This window comes from Protopterus annectens, chromosome 4.part1 (assembly GCF_019279795.1).
Source record: "Protopterus annectens isolate FY-2018-M chromosome 4.part1, PAN1.0, whole genome shotgun sequence".
Lineage (NCBI taxonomy): Eukaryota > Metazoa > Chordata > Ceratodontiformes > Protopteridae > Protopterus > Protopterus annectens.
This window is the reverse complement of record NC_056734.1, coordinates 817,233,833-817,249,147: the sequence shown is the minus strand read 5'-3', so window position 1 is coordinate 817,249,147 and position 15,315 is coordinate 817,233,833. Positions and strand designations below refer to the sequence as shown.

The following is a 15,315-nucleotide window of genomic DNA, read 5'->3' as shown; positions in this document are numbered from 1 at the left end:
ACACCCAAATCAGTGGGCAGAGGCTCAAAAGCAAGTTCTTTCTACAAGTATCAGGGCTATTCAACCTGTCCCAGAAGAGGAATGGGGGCAAGGCTTTTCCTGGTACGCAGAAAAGACAATTCCTGGCATCCTGTCCTGGACCTGTCTATCCTAAACACCTTTTTGGTAATCCCAAAATTCAAAATGCTAACTCTTCATCAGCTGCTTCCCATGCTAGGCAAAAATGCCTGGTTGGCAACATTGGATTTAAAGGAAGCTTACCTGCACATCTCAATTAGGGAATCTTGCAGAAAATACCTACGCTTCAGAGCAGGCTACATGGACTATCAGTTCTCTGCACTGCCCACATTCAAGCTTGGAAAGTGGATGCCCAGTCCTCCACCTGGAAAAACCTGTCAGTTTATGCTTTTCCCCCCTCTGCCTCTCCTCTCCAAAGTTCTACTAAAGATCAAACAGGACAAATTAAGGACAATACTCGTTGCACCAGACTGGCCACACCAACACTGGTACCCCCTCTTGCACAGTGTCACTGCTGGAACCATGGCACCTGCCTGAGACCCCTTCCCTGCTGTGTCCCAGCAGGAGGGCCAGATTCTGCACCTACAGCTTCAAACTCTGAACCTTTCAGCCTGGCTAATTACCTGAGCTCTCCATTACCATCCCTCAGTAAGCAAGTGATGGATGTCATTCTGGAGGCAAGGAGGCCTAGTACTAGAAAATCCTATGCTGAAAAATGAAAAAGATTCTGTTCTTGGAGCCAAACTCAGGGGATGGGCCCAACAGTGCCCAATATACCGCATATTCATCAATACTTAACTGAGATGCTTCACAAGGGCCTTTCCTTCTCTTCCATTAAAATTCATGCCTCAGCCATTTCAGCACATTATAATATGGAGCCACCCCTCTTCTCTCATCCACTGCTGAAGCAATTCCTTAGAGGGACCAAAAACTTAAGACCACCCAGGAGAGCCCGCCTGGGACCTTAACTTTGTACTGGAAAAGCTCACTCTACCTCCCTTTTAGCGAGCTGCAACTGCAGAGTTGAAATTCCTTTCTTGGAAAACAGCCTTCCTTCTAGCCATCACTTCAGCAAGAAGGGTGTCTGAACTACAGGCCCTCATGGCAGTGGAGCCTTTCATCATCTTTCATGCGGACAGGGTGTCCCTCAGGACCAATCCTTCCTTTATGCCCAAGGTGGTATCCAGTGTGGCCCTTAATCATTCGATTCATTTGCCAACCTTCTTTTCTAATCCACGGAACAAAGGGGAACGAATAGTGCACTCCTTGGACCTGCACAGACAACTTAGATTTTACGTGGACAGAACTAAGCCTCTCAGGAAGTCTGAACAGCTGCTGGTTGCATTTGCTGCAGTGGACAGCTGCTGGTTGCATTTGCTGCAGTGGCAGAGGGGAAGGCCATTTAAAAGCAAGCCATTTCTAAGTGGATAGGCCATTGCATTCATTTCTGCTATAAGCACCATGGAAAACCTACCCCACAAGGGGATAAGACCCCATTCCACCAGGGCTGCATCCTCTTCTACAGCCTTTCTCAGAGGTGTTACTACCAGGGACATCCTAGAAGCTGCTACCTGGAGTTTGTACATACCTTCACCAAGCATTACCACTTGCCAATTTTTTTCTAAATCCAGAGCTGGTTTTGCCACTGCAGTCATACAGGGCCTAATAGCTGGTCCTAATGCTGCCTAATTGCCTCCTCCCTTCCTTAGCTTTGGGAATCTACCCAAATGTAATGACTGTAACAGTGAAACACGAACATAGTACAGTTGTGTACACTTACCATAAATGGAGATGTTCGAGGGTATTCACTGTTGCTGTCCTGGTTACCCCCCCCCCTGACTTCTATTGACTACACCTCTCTTCTTGTTTACTATACTTAAAACTTTCTGGTGTATTTGTTTTTTTGTTGGAGGTGTAACCTTGTATATAATTTCTTCTCATTAGGGGGGCACCTGACATCTGGGGCAAGAAAAACTGATGGCGTCTGCTGCATGCTTTATACCCCTGACTACTTGACGTCATGGAAGATGAGACCACAACCGACGCAGGACCCAAGACTTTGATAATCAGGCCGACTGAGGGCTACCTGCAAGCAGATAACCCAAATGTAATGACTGCAGCAGTGAATACACTCTAACATCTACATATATGGTAAGTGTACACAACTGTACTTTTTATGCCTTACCATTTTGCTTTTGTGCTGCTCCCATAATTTTCACCAAATACCTGGCACCGGTGATTGCCCTTTGCAGGACCAAATGTGTCCACAGCTGTTCTTTCCCTAGATAATTACCTAATCCAGGCAGTATATGTTGAACTCCACAGAGCCATAGATGCAGATTGCTTTCAGAAAGGCAGACCTCAACTTAAACATTGAAGTTGCAGTTATGTTTCACTTAGTTACCTTCATGTGAGGCAATCCTGGACTCTGTCCAACAGAAAGCCTTTCTGCCTTAGGAAGAAATTATATCTCAGACTTGCTATTTCAAGTGTATCCACAGTCAATGTCCTTTTAGCCATGGAATCTGACAGACTTCTGGGCCACATGGCGTTGAGTATCCTAGCCAAGTTCCACATGAGAAAACTACAATCCTAAAAAAATTGCTGGGCCCATCATCAGCATTCTTTGGAAACTATTTCCTTCCTCCCAGTGCTTGAAGGAGGACCTGCAGTGGGAAGATGACATCAGAGCCAATGGAGGCATTATTTTCAGGATACAGGAACCTTACCAGGTCCTGACCACAGATGGCTCAGACTTGGCCTAGGGGGTGCATTTAGGTCACTTCAGCGTACAAGGGACATAGAACAGGTGCGTCTGTATTACCTGTTCGAAAGTTTAGGTTAGCGAATACCTAAACCTCTATCTAGTAATATTGAAAAATTAAAACAGTGAACGACCAATTTAACATAGGGAATGAATTCCCTTGGCTGCAAAAAAAAATGTTTTAAACCAAATTGAAGTGGGGGGGGGGGGGTTTCACCCCCCCCCCAACTAAATATGCCAACTCCTAGATCACTCTACAGTGGGGAAAGGGGCAAAATCCACAACGGCAAGGGAATTTTCCCTGCGTTAATTGGCTGTTCGTGTTTTTTTGCTTTCGCTATTACCATATTGACGTTTAGGTATTCGCTAACCTAAATGTTCGATCAGATAGGAGCCTGAACAGGTTTTTCAAAACAGCACATAAACATTAAAGAGATGATGGCACTCATTCTAGCCACAAGGTCCTTCAAAGATGGACTGAACCCAGGGCCCATCAAAATCAGTACCACAGTCATGTAGTGCATCAGCAGATGGAGGGGCACTAGTACAAAACTGGTCATTGAACTTCTGCAGTTATCCCAGCAGCTACAGCTGACACAATTTGCCACCTATATCCTAAGTCAGGAGAACCTGGTAGCAGACTGAGTAGATCCATGTTTGTCCCTAATAAATGGATATTAAGAGACTTTCCAGGACATAGTCCACCAGTGGGGTATGCCAAATGTAGAAATGTTTCTCCTCTACTCAAACAGGCAGCTGAGAAATTTCTCCTTCAGAACTCCCCATAAAGAAGCGTGGAATATGGATGCCTTCGGTTGGACAGGCCTTTTCCTGTATGCCTTCCTTCCACTACCCCTCATCCTCTGGGCACTGCAGAAAGTAGGGGAAGATGAGCCAAACAGGTTTGTATGTTAGTCCTGATCCTTTCTGTGCAATTTTCTGATATGAGGATCTCCATTCTCGAAACCAGAAAACAAATTGCCAGGAAGTCTTGCATTGCTAAGTAGAAAAGCTTTTTGATTTGGTAGAAGATGAAAAGCATACTTCCAAGAAAAGCGTTAGCAGCCGAGGTTCTGGGATACCGGTCACACTTGTACGAAGAGGAATTACCCTGTTTTTTGGTACATACTTTTTGTATGCCTGTCAATGTTTCCCACCTGCTTGCGCTCTCACCCCCCCACATAAAGTAGTTCCTTAGGGGGTCCTGCACCACAGGCCCCCCAGGAAGCATCATGAAACTGCCTGAGACCTAAATTTTATATTAAGAAAATTCACCTTACCACCTCTGTCTTCCTCAAAATGTTCACTTAGAAAAACACATTTTTGCTAGCCTTGACCTCAGCAAGGCATATCTGAGTTATAAGCTCCGTACCTTCCAAGGGCATTCTCTCCCTTAAGATGAATCCTACTTTTACGCCCAAAGTTGCATCGGAAATGTATCTTAACCAGTCTTCTTCCCCAGCCCACAAAACAGAGGGAATCCTGCATTCTGTTGAAGTACACAGGCAACTTGCATGCTACCTTCATAGGGCAGATTTCCCTAACAGGGCAGTTCAACTCATGGTGTCCATTGCAGAGAGCAGGAAGGGCAGACTTGTAGGAAAACAGACCATATCCAAATGGGATAGCCAGTTGCATCTCATTTTGCTCTTCCAACTATGGAAAAAAGTTTCTACTCCTGTTAAAGCTCACTCTGCTGGGGCAAGAGCAGCAATCACAGCCTTCCTAAAGGGAGTCTCAACTGTGTCAATCCTACATGGGGGGGGGGGGGCAGAATCCTCAATATCTGTGAGAAGATCCCAAGTAACCAGATTTAGGTAGCGGCCACCCACCCACAACCATGAGGACCTGGCTATGCAGCAACACACCCAGATTTAGGCCCAAGCTGCCAAAGACCAAAAAAAATGTTGACCTGGTCTAGCCACAACTCCACTATTCTCAGGCCTACCTTACCGGACTCAATACAGGCTTGCTGAGGATCTCGTGGAATTTGTGAGATCCAGTTTGCTGTCCTTTGGAGGGCACCCTGCTCAAGAATCTCTCCTGTGAAAAAGAAAAATGGATAGCTCCCCACAGGAGTCTTCAGAATCCTGACTGATGAACAGGTGGCAAATGTAATCCAGCTTTCTATTGGATCATATGCCAGCTCTGATTCAAAAGGTACTTTTGCCTCATCCTCACCACCTGAGGACCTTGTGAGTATAATCTTCATAAGATTAAGGTCCTTCATTTGGGAAGCTAGGAATATCCCCAGTCCATGAAAATATTCATACAATTGGTTTAATCTTGAGCCCAAACCTTTGTCAATTCCTCCAGTATTGGAAGTGGTGGATGGTATGATTTAGAACGCAACCCTACCCTGCGACTCCCAACCACCTGCCTATCATACTGGTTCTACAGAATGCCCGAGTCCCACAAACACCTGTACAAGACTCCGGTGGCAGACCTTGAAGTGCTGTCATCCATATCTAAGAGCATTGATGACCATTCTTCCAAAAACCCCTTACTATGGTTTGCCAAAAAAGTTAGCTTCAGCTACCTTAGCCATGAGATCCTTAAGCTGCAAGTCTCATAAATACAAAGAGAAACCTCCTGGATCAGATGAAGCAAAAAGAAGAGAAAATGGGAGGATAAGGCTTTCCAGAAAGTTGCTTGATCTGTGCATTGTCATCTTCCTGTAGTTTCTATTCAAGACTTTTCCTAATCCCAACAAAAGTCTGTTCCTAGACGTCAAATCTGGACATGTCCAAACTAAAAATGACATGTTTGCTGTTGCAGTTGTGGTGACTTTTAATGACTTGCACCCTTCCTCCTTGGTGCCCACCAACCTGGATATGAGCACATCTACCTGTGCCACCTTCAGTTCTTTCCATTTATCAATTGCAGGCTCTGGTCAGAAGACATGGTACTAACTGCCCAGGTGGTATATGCCCCTAAAGTTAATGCCCATTGAGAGGAATCCCAAAGCTTCCTATTGAACTACTAGGCAGAAAGTAGGGAGTGCCTTTTGTGAGTAATGGAAGGTGAGAGGATAGGACTGGGATGACTGAGGCAGAAAGCAGAGGGATGGAGGAAGGGGAAACAGTGAAAATAGTCTATCTACAGTTATAACAAGTTCTGCAGAACTCTAATGTAGTCTTCATGTTCGCTGTTGCAGTAGTTGTTACTCTGATTGCCACAGCTTATGGGGCAAGTGGATGGGTGCCCCATAGAAGGCACTTGTTAGTAGTCCTTGTAGGATGGCTGTGGCAAGCCTGGCCCTGGCTTTAAAGGTAATAGCCATGTTGTAATGTTTGAAAATGGGGTGGACCAGATGACCAGGTAATTACTTTCAAGATGGCCAGGATGCTGACTCCGTTAAGGAGGGCCGTAATGACGTCAGTTGCTCTTTTGGAGTGTGCTTTCACCTGCCCTGGTACACTCTGCAACTACTTTCCCTAGTTCATGCAGGAGGCTGATCATTTCATTGGTAATGTGTTACATTTGCAGTTTGACTCTTGTTGTCATTCATTTGAAGAACACCCTGACATTGCTCACAGCATGTGAGATTAAGCTTGATTCATAGTCAAATGTGGAAGATAAAAGTAGGTAGGTCTGATGTTTTATTTAGTCTAGATTTTGATTAGATATTTTTTGAAAGCCAAGTGGTTTGTTTAATTTCTCTTGTATGCATGCTTTTAGTTTTGTTCCACCACTGAATAATTTGATGCAGCAAACTTGTTTGGGACAAAAGATGTGCAAACCCTGTAACTCTTTTCCTTTTGTGTAGTTTATTAATTTTGAGATTTTATTGGCAGGTAAGTTGATGTAGCTGACACTTATTTTGGGTAAATGGTGTAAAATCTCAATTTTGCATGAAGACTGATAATTTGTTTTGTTTTTTTTGTTTGTTTTTTAGCTCTTCAGTAAATGCTGTGGCATGGTCACCCTCTGGCACTTTTGTGGTTAGCGTGGATAGGGGAAGCAAAGCAGTAGTATGGACTGATCTTTGATTTAGGAAGATGAAACTTCAGTGCTTGTGCTGGTTGTAAAGGGACAGAAGGCTCACCTTTGGTCCATATTTTGACTGGGAAACTACATTAGGAGGAATTTATTTCATGTGCTTATTGGATCAGTACGTAATGAGGAGTCCTGACCGAACTAGTGTGATTGAACTGTAAATGATGAAAGGAAGACTGCTATGCCTTTACCTGAATAGTGAAGTTGTGTGGTGCAGAGCCGTCTCTGAACATTTTAATCAGGTTGCATATCAATGAAAGAAATGCCATCACAAATCAAAAGTCTGCTGAACACAGAACTTTGCTATGGGCATTGCCATTGCTGGTACATAGTGCCTTTGCCCATCACGGGTCTGTGTTTAGTGCGGTTTTGTAGGACATTAAGATTCTGTTAAATGAATTGTTTAAGAAGTAGGAGTGTTTGATACCCACATATTGGATGCTCTTATTTTCTGTGGTTTCTGGTACTTGGTGTGAGTACCTCAGTAAGAGTGGTAACCAGACCTTGCCTATAATTGCATTGCTGTGGGCAAGCACAGCACTCACTACCGACAAGTATAATCTGCTTGCTGCTTTGCAAAGACTGCTAAAATGTTTGTATATATTTATATACGCAAGTGTACATATGTATAGTTTTTAATTCGGAGTAGCACAGATGATTGTGTTTTATGGTCTTATGAAGGAAATAAATGCCCCCCCCATTTCAGCACTGTTTCATGACCTGCCCAGACTGGCCTCCACCCCTTAACTACATTTAGTCTTTGGGCACAATAAGTTCTAAACAGTACAGCATGTTCGCCCACTACTCTAAAATAAAAGATACATACATATTCATGTGTTATAACCAGAAATAATCATAGTATATAATCAACAGTAAATTTTGTGCAGTACCTTCCTGGTTTGAGCAGGTGCTCAACTCCCTTGCATGTGAATTGTACTGTCTTTGTCCATTTTTCTGATTGAGAAGTAAGTTTATTTGCATTGTTACTGAAGCCACTCACAATCTCAGGACAATCGGTCTGGCTAACCATCTACAGATGGCTGCTGTACATGGTCCCAGGAAGTTGGTTTCAGCAGTACCATTGGCCATATAATTTTCCTGCAGTTTGATTTTTCAGTTTTAGTATGGAATGAATTTAGTTTATACAGTACCAAATCATCTGTGTGCCATGATATGCTGGTTAACACTCCTCACTTTTCTCATGCACTTTATTCTGTTTATATGGGGATAATACATAAAGATAACCCTGAGTTAACCTTGTAAACCACATTCTGCTGAAAGTTCATGTGTACAGACTATTTTTGAACTGATTGGGAATACAGTTACATTAGCTGGATTTCATCTTTAGAGTGAATAGTTTTGATTTTAAAAGTTTGGAGTATAGGAAGAGTGCACTTTTTGGTCTTTCGTTGTGTTCAGAACTGGTACACTGAAATCTTTGGATATGCCTCAGTTATGTGCACAGAAACTGTTTATCATGGTGCACATCAAGTGGGTACTGTAACTGGTAAGTTTTGTTACTGTTGCTCAATTGTGTACATAAGTGTAATCTGCTATTTTCATAGTGGTTGCAGTTGCTGCACTAATCCACATGGTTGGAGATTGCCTGTAGCTAGACTCGATTAGATGTTCATCTTGGGGGGGGGGGTATGGTTAGGTTGCTTCCTTTAATGTAAACAAGGTACAGGGTTTGGCTTTCCCAAATATTAAATATTTAATCCCCCCCCCCCCCGTGAACCTGATAGCCTGCAGTCCAGTATGTCAGCTGTTCTGAAGCCAGAGATTGAGCATCTAAAACTAAGTACCATATCGTGGAGCTTAATTTTTTGTGCCTTTTTGATTTCTGTTTGTTAAGGCTAATGTTTGTGTAGAGTATGGAAAATAAATCCCCTCACTGGAATATCCACTTTTTTCTTATTTTGCCTGGACCAGGAGCTGGATATGTCCAACTAATCCCAGGTATATTTATTTAACTGCAGGACTATTAAATGTAGGGCTGAGTCCCTCCTGAAGTATTTAGAAAAGGAAAATAAGTGTCAGTGGCCCCCCTGCACATCATCACATCCACTGTTTTTGCTGGTGATATCCCTACAGAAGAAAGAAGCACACGGAAGTCATTAGAAGCCAGATAAAAGCATTTTGTCATACAGTCCACCTTGGCTTGAGATTATCAGAGCGGTGCCTTGACAAGCCCCTTCAAACCAAGTGTGCAGCTTAGGTCTCTTGAGACCCCTGTGGAGGCTAACATGCCATTGGCCTGTTTGCTGTCTAGGTTCAGAGCCAAAGGCAGGTGTTGCCCTCAGACTCCCATTTGAGAGAATTAGAAGGGGATGGCAGAATATGCTGCAACAGAGAGGAGATGTCAAACAGAACCAGGTGCAGGCCATGGCTGCCTGGCTGCAATTTACAGTGGTCCCTACCAGTGACACTTGGGACAGGCCCAAGGCCAGACATAAGACTGCTGTAGGCTTGCCTGAGAAAGGAGCTTCAAGTCCCTTGTGTGTCCACCCAGGCTTTTCCACAGGACCTTGTTAGGTTAACTGCAGATCTGAATTTCTTGATATGGGCAGGTGAGCCCTGGCAAGACCTCTGATCAAGGAATCTCTCCTGCAAATAGAGAGGTCTTTCACCTCTACTGTCCTCTGATTCTTATGACTTTGAAAATGAGCTGGCGTAATGTGGACCAGTTATCTGTAGAGTCATATGCCAACTCTGAGTCAGATGACATGCATTAGCTTCACCACCTGAGGATTTTTCTTTCGGAGAGACCTTATACAAAGTGAGAGAATCTTTCATGTGTGAGGGTCCAGATCATCCTCAGTCCAACAGAGCCTGAGCTTCTCTGCCTTCCTGAGCATAAACATTTGTCTTTCCCTCCAGCCTTGGAGGTAGTGAATTGATGTTATTCAAGACACATTCCTGTAGACTAACTACCAGTGTCTTATAACTAGGAAACCTGACCATTTTTACAGGATCCTGGATTACCACAAAATATATTTTTTAGAAACCCAGTCAAGGTGGTCTCCTCAGTGTCAAAGGCAACCAAAGACAGCACCTCAAAAATTCTTTTGTCCAATGACGAGAATACAACTCTTGTGAGATTTGGTTTAAAAGTTTTTACTTTTGCTACTCTGGTCATGAGAGCTTTAAACGACTGATTTTCATATGTTTAAATTCGAGGACTCCCTCCTGGACCAAATTAAACAGAAAACAGAGGGGAATCCAGGAAAATCTGTACAGAAATAGGAGTTAAAACTTTGCAACACTAGTTCCTAGGTTGTTAAACACACACTACACTGGCTTTAATGCCCTGGAAGTATCAAGCAGGACCTTTGCCTCTGGTTCAGGTAGACACATGCTTGACTTAGAGCAGTCTTCCCCTGATAATGTCGAAGCTAGGATCTTTGCTGCCCCCTTGCACAAGGATTTTCTGTATGGACCCAAAGCTGATTTAGACTGGAGGGAAAGGCGAAGACCCTGCAAACTGTTAAGGACTTTCTGCCTACTAGGTGCAATAGAAGCTACCCTACTAAACTGTGGTCCTTTCCTGCCCCCCCCCCCCATCACTTGCCAAAAGCAGGAAAAATAGAAGCGCTGGCCATCAAAAAAGGTGGCAAGCAGACCATAGAGCAAGGTCTACTGGGCCCCAACCCCAGGGAACCCGGTAGGGAGAAGCTATTGCTCACATAAGCACCTCCCTCTCCCCTCCAATCAAATTCCACTCCAGTTCCCCTGCAAAGCTGAGGGGGGGGGGGCAGATTCCCTTTTCTGCATCAATGACAAACTATCACCAAGGACGATGAGTTCTAGAAATCATCAGAACCAGATACAAAATGCAGTTTGCCTCTGTGTCAATCCCTCCCATCCCAAAAGGGCAGGTTGTGGAAGCACAGGCTCAAATTACTGATTTCTTGGCCAAAGGATCAGTAGACTAGGTCCCACCAAACACGGTAGGCCCCCCAAGAAAGTAAGAAAGGAAAAACTAAAGGGTGGAAGGATGACATAATGGTTAAGGTGTTTACCGTAAAGAGGCAAGGTGCAGGGTTTGATACTCACATGGGGTAACTGGCTAGGCTTCAAATGGCCCAAAAGGGCAGCTAGTCTAGTACTAATCTATGCATCTAAAGTTCCTGATGGTCCCCAAATTCAAAATGCTAACTTTGTAGAAGCTTCTTCCCATCGTCCTGTCAGGGAACATTTGTAGTTGGTCTTAATATTCCTACTTTCACATTCCCATAGCAGAGGAGCACAGGAGATACTTTTGCTTCCCAGTTCTGTGCATTATTTCTTGTTTGCTGCCCCTACTCAAGTATTTGGCTTTAGTAATTGCCTTTCACAGGACCAACGGTGTGCAGATCCACCCCTGTTTGGATGACTGCTCATACAAGCAAGCACAGTGGAAACTGTACCTGTCTGCAAATGACCATAGCATGCCTCTCAGGATTTGGGATGTCTTTTTATTCCCATGTTGCAGTATTCTTACTGTGAGATTTTCTGCCTCAGGTGACCCGAATGTCTGCTCCTATACAAATGCTTAAGCCTGGTTGCTGTTGGTGCGGGGGACGTCGCATGCAGGGCCATGGGCCATAAACCAGTAGCCTTAAGTGTGACGTCTGCACGCACAGACCTCAGAACTTTTCTGCAGTAGTCTAACGTCAGATCGATCACATTGCTCCTCTACTATCAAGATGTCTTGAGCTAAGTACTAGTTGGGGAATGCTTCAAATTTATTATAGCTCGAGCTTGGTTAGCTGTTTTCTTCATAGCTGATGTCTGCTAAAAAGGGTAAATGGCGATGCAGATGTCAAATTCCACATAAGGACGCCCATGACTGTTGCTTATTCTGTGTAGTCCGGGAACACTGCCATATGTCCTGTGCCATTTGCCAATTCTTTGTCCCAAAAACGCTTAAAAGCCATCCAGCCACTCTTAATCTATACTTGAAAAACCAGAAACTTAAAAAGCTAGCGCTTAGGATGGATCCCAAGTCTGCCACCACAAAAAAGGCCAAACTTACACAGCCTACTACCGCCGCCCCTCCATCGTCGGATGCCCCTGCCAGCTGCTGATTTTAGGGGTTGAGGGACGCCCGCTAGAGCAGTCTACTTTGTCGGCTCCCCTTGAAGCCGCTTCTGAAGTACCGGCCAGAATGTCTGTGGAGGTTACTCAGATGTCTGTTTATACCGAAGTCAAGGGGGAACTAGGCTCCACCGGACGGCCGCCCGGGATGCAGGAATCCGAATCCTCTCCTTTAGCTCAGGGCCCCTGTAACTAGGCCTTCTCCTAAAGCAAAAAAAAAAAACCTTTTTCTTCCTCTTCGGAAGGAATCCCTGACTGAAAGTCATTTACTAAGTCTCGATGCAGGCCTTCATGGCCCTTAGGCCCTCAGCCTCCTCGCCCTCCACTATCCCAGTGCTTAGACCTAGGCCTGCTTCAGATACCTCTGTTCTCCCCCCCACTCCTCAGGAAGAGGAGAAAAGTTTTTCATCAGATGAGTCCGTTACTCATGTCAAATAGCCTCTCCTCTGGAATACTATTCCCCAGATGAGGAATCCATCGAAGGGGACACTCCAGACGTTATCACTTTTGGAGAGACCATTACTAAAATTAAAGAATATTTGAAATGGGATATTTCCCAAATGAGTGAAACTTAAAAAAGATACTTTGAGCTGCTGTAAGTTGCATCTCCCTCTCCATCTGCCACCCCCCAGTTATTTCTGCATGCCTAGACACATTTGCTTCTACATCTAAAAATCCAGACTATCAACCACCTGCTCCTACGAGATCTGATCGTTTCTATAAGGTGCCTGATGACTACAAATTTCTGGTGAAACCCTCCTTGGTGCATACCCTGCAGTCATAGCTGTGCAGTCAAGGCTGATCCCATCCCAATCTCTCCTGTCTACTGACAAGAATAGCAAGAACATGGACAGGCTAGTTAAGAAGGTTTATACCTCTTCCACCCTAGCCTTCAGAGCCATTAATTACCAAACCCATATGATAAAGTATGCCCTTGAGTTTTTATCCCAAGCATCTACACTTCTATCCTCACTGCCTGACTCTCACTTTAAGATAGAAGCAATGTGAAAGCTGACCTTGGCATCCCAAGTAGCCAGACACTCCATTAGATGCAGTTGTGATACAGCAGAGGCCTCTGTGCTTCACTGATATGGCTCTGGATGCAACCATTGCTTGAAGATTTTAAATCTGAAATTGTAGATGCTCCACTAGATCACAACCTCATGTTTGGCAAACAGTCTGAACTGTTTTAAGAACCTTCAGAAGAAGAGCAAGCACCTCTTAGTGTCTCCTATACCAAAATACTACAGCAGTTATCCAGCCAAGATTTCCTATGTCCGCAGAACCCCTTCCACTGCTACCCCTTCTTCATCCAGGCATAATAACGGTAACAGAAGGCAAACCTCTCCCATGCCTGCATCTTCTCAGTCTACCCACAGGCAACCCTTTCAGGACAGAAATGGTACCAACAATGTGTGACTGCCTTGCCCATCTCCCCCACTGCCTGCCCCTGTGGAGAACTATCACCTCAGACCGCTGGGTCCTGGCAGTAGTACAAAGGGGATATTTTCTGTCTTGGAACGAAAAGCCCACACCACAGGCATCCCCCCCACCACCAGAAAAAACTTCACATTATCCCTCACATTATACAGGATCTACTGGCTCATGGAACAATAGAACCTGTTTCCTCAGGACAAGAAGGAAAAGGTTTCCCAAGACTATTCGTGGTACCGAAAAAGGATGGACCATGGAGGGCAATCCTGGACTTGTCCTTTCTAAACCTCTTCCTAAAAGTCCTTTCCTTCAGAATCCTATCCCTTCAGATCCTCCTTCCACTACTGCCACCCCAAGCATTTTTGGCCACTCTAGACTTAAAGGAGCCTACCTCCATATCCTATATAGCCTACTCACAGAAAGTGCTTATGTTTTGCTGGGCCCTGTTCTCACTTTCAATTTACTGCCTTGCCCTTTGGTTTGTCCACTGCACCCTAGATCTTCACCAAATGCCTAGCTCCCACCATAGCCCTACTGCAGGACCAAGGGCATTCAGATCTATCCCTACTTTGATGATATACTCATTCTGGCAGAGAAAGAAAGCACCCTAAAAAAATGTGCAGTTTTCCATGTCTCTCCTACAGGGGTTGGGATTTACTCTCAACCACCCCAAATCTTCCTTGCACCAGAGCAGGACAAAATCTTCCTGATATGCAGGATCCGAACAGACCTGATGAAGGCATTCCTCCCTCCAGACAAGGTGCTTTCTAACGGGCCACTTCCAGGATCTTATCTGGACCCGCCAACTGTCAGCAAGACAGTTCATGAGACTTCTGAGTCTTGTGGCAGCCACTGTTGCCATGCTTCCACTAGCCAGGATGCACATGAGTAAGCTACAGTGGTATCTAAAGAATGTATGGTCCCAACACAGCCACCCTCAAGACTTCCAGATCCCCTTCCTACCCTGCCTCAAGTTGGACCTACAGTGGTGGATTCAACAGGTTAAAATGAACGCAAGCCTTCCCTTACTACCACCTACACCAATTCAACATATGCACGCAGATGCCTTGGATCTGGGCTGGGGGGCTACTATGAAGGGCCTCAAGGTGCAAGAACACTGGCATGCACACCTCCTGAAAAAACATCAGTGTAAGGGCGATGACTGCTGCTCATCTAGCCCTAAAAGCCTTCCTCCCCCTTCTACAGCCAGGTCCCCTTCAAATCTTCAGACACCACAGTCATGTGGTACATCAACAAACTGGGACCAAGTTTTACCTCCTCTGCATGCTAGCAATGCAGGTTTTGGACCTAGCCTCACAAAACAACTTACCTCTGCAGGCAGTCTACATCCCATCCCAGGACAGCCATCAAGCAGATGCCCTCAGCAGATCATTCTCTCTCTGCATCAAGAGTGGATGTTGCACAGAGAAGTTTTTCTAGACATTGTCCACCAGTGGGTCACACCTCATAGACTTATTTGCCTCCCACTAGAAGAGACAACTGAGAATTTTGTACGAAGGACCACTTCCCTCTAGCCTGGAGAGTGAATGCGTTCATCTCATGGAAGAGACTATTTCTGTATGCCTTTCCTCATTCAAAAAGGCCTCCTGAAAATCAGGAGGGGCAATCCAAAAATCTTGCTGGTGATTCCCTATTGGCCAAGGCAGCATTGGTTCCCCCTTCTACTATCCCTCGCCTAGGGCGATCACCACAAGTTACCCCACAAGGTGGACCTACTCACACAGCAGTAGGGGAATTCTCATCCACCCTCATCTGGAGATGCTGTGTCTAACACTCTGGGTGATAAACTTTTAATACCCTTCAGACACCACTGCTCTGAGGACGTGCTTTCTGTCCTGATGGAGGCCAGAAAACTTAACACAAGGAGATACTACAGTCTAAAATGGGAAAGATTCTCTAAATGGTGTCTCCAAAGGCATATACAGATCTCTTTCTAGTTGGATGTACCTTTTGCCGTAGCATATGTATGTGAGCTTATCAAGACTGGCCTAAACTTTATC

General features: G+C 44.8%; 1 protein-coding gene across 2 annotated transcripts in view; it reads left to right on the top strand.

Annotated features, from left to right (window-relative positions):
- Positions 1–8,122, top strand: part of ATG16L1 (autophagy related 16 like 1) — a 1,009,779-nt gene extending 1,001,657 nt beyond the window's left edge. For both annotated transcript variants that reach the window (XM_044070583.1, XM_044070584.1), the window contains one exon: positions 6,681–8,122. In XM_044070583.1, coding sequence (XP_043926518.1) covers positions 6,681–6,774 — 94 coding nt within the window. In that variant the 3' untranslated portion in view covers positions 6,775–8,122. The remainder of the gene's footprint in view (positions 1–6,680) is intronic.
- Positions 8,123–15,315: the final 7,193 nt, after the last annotated feature.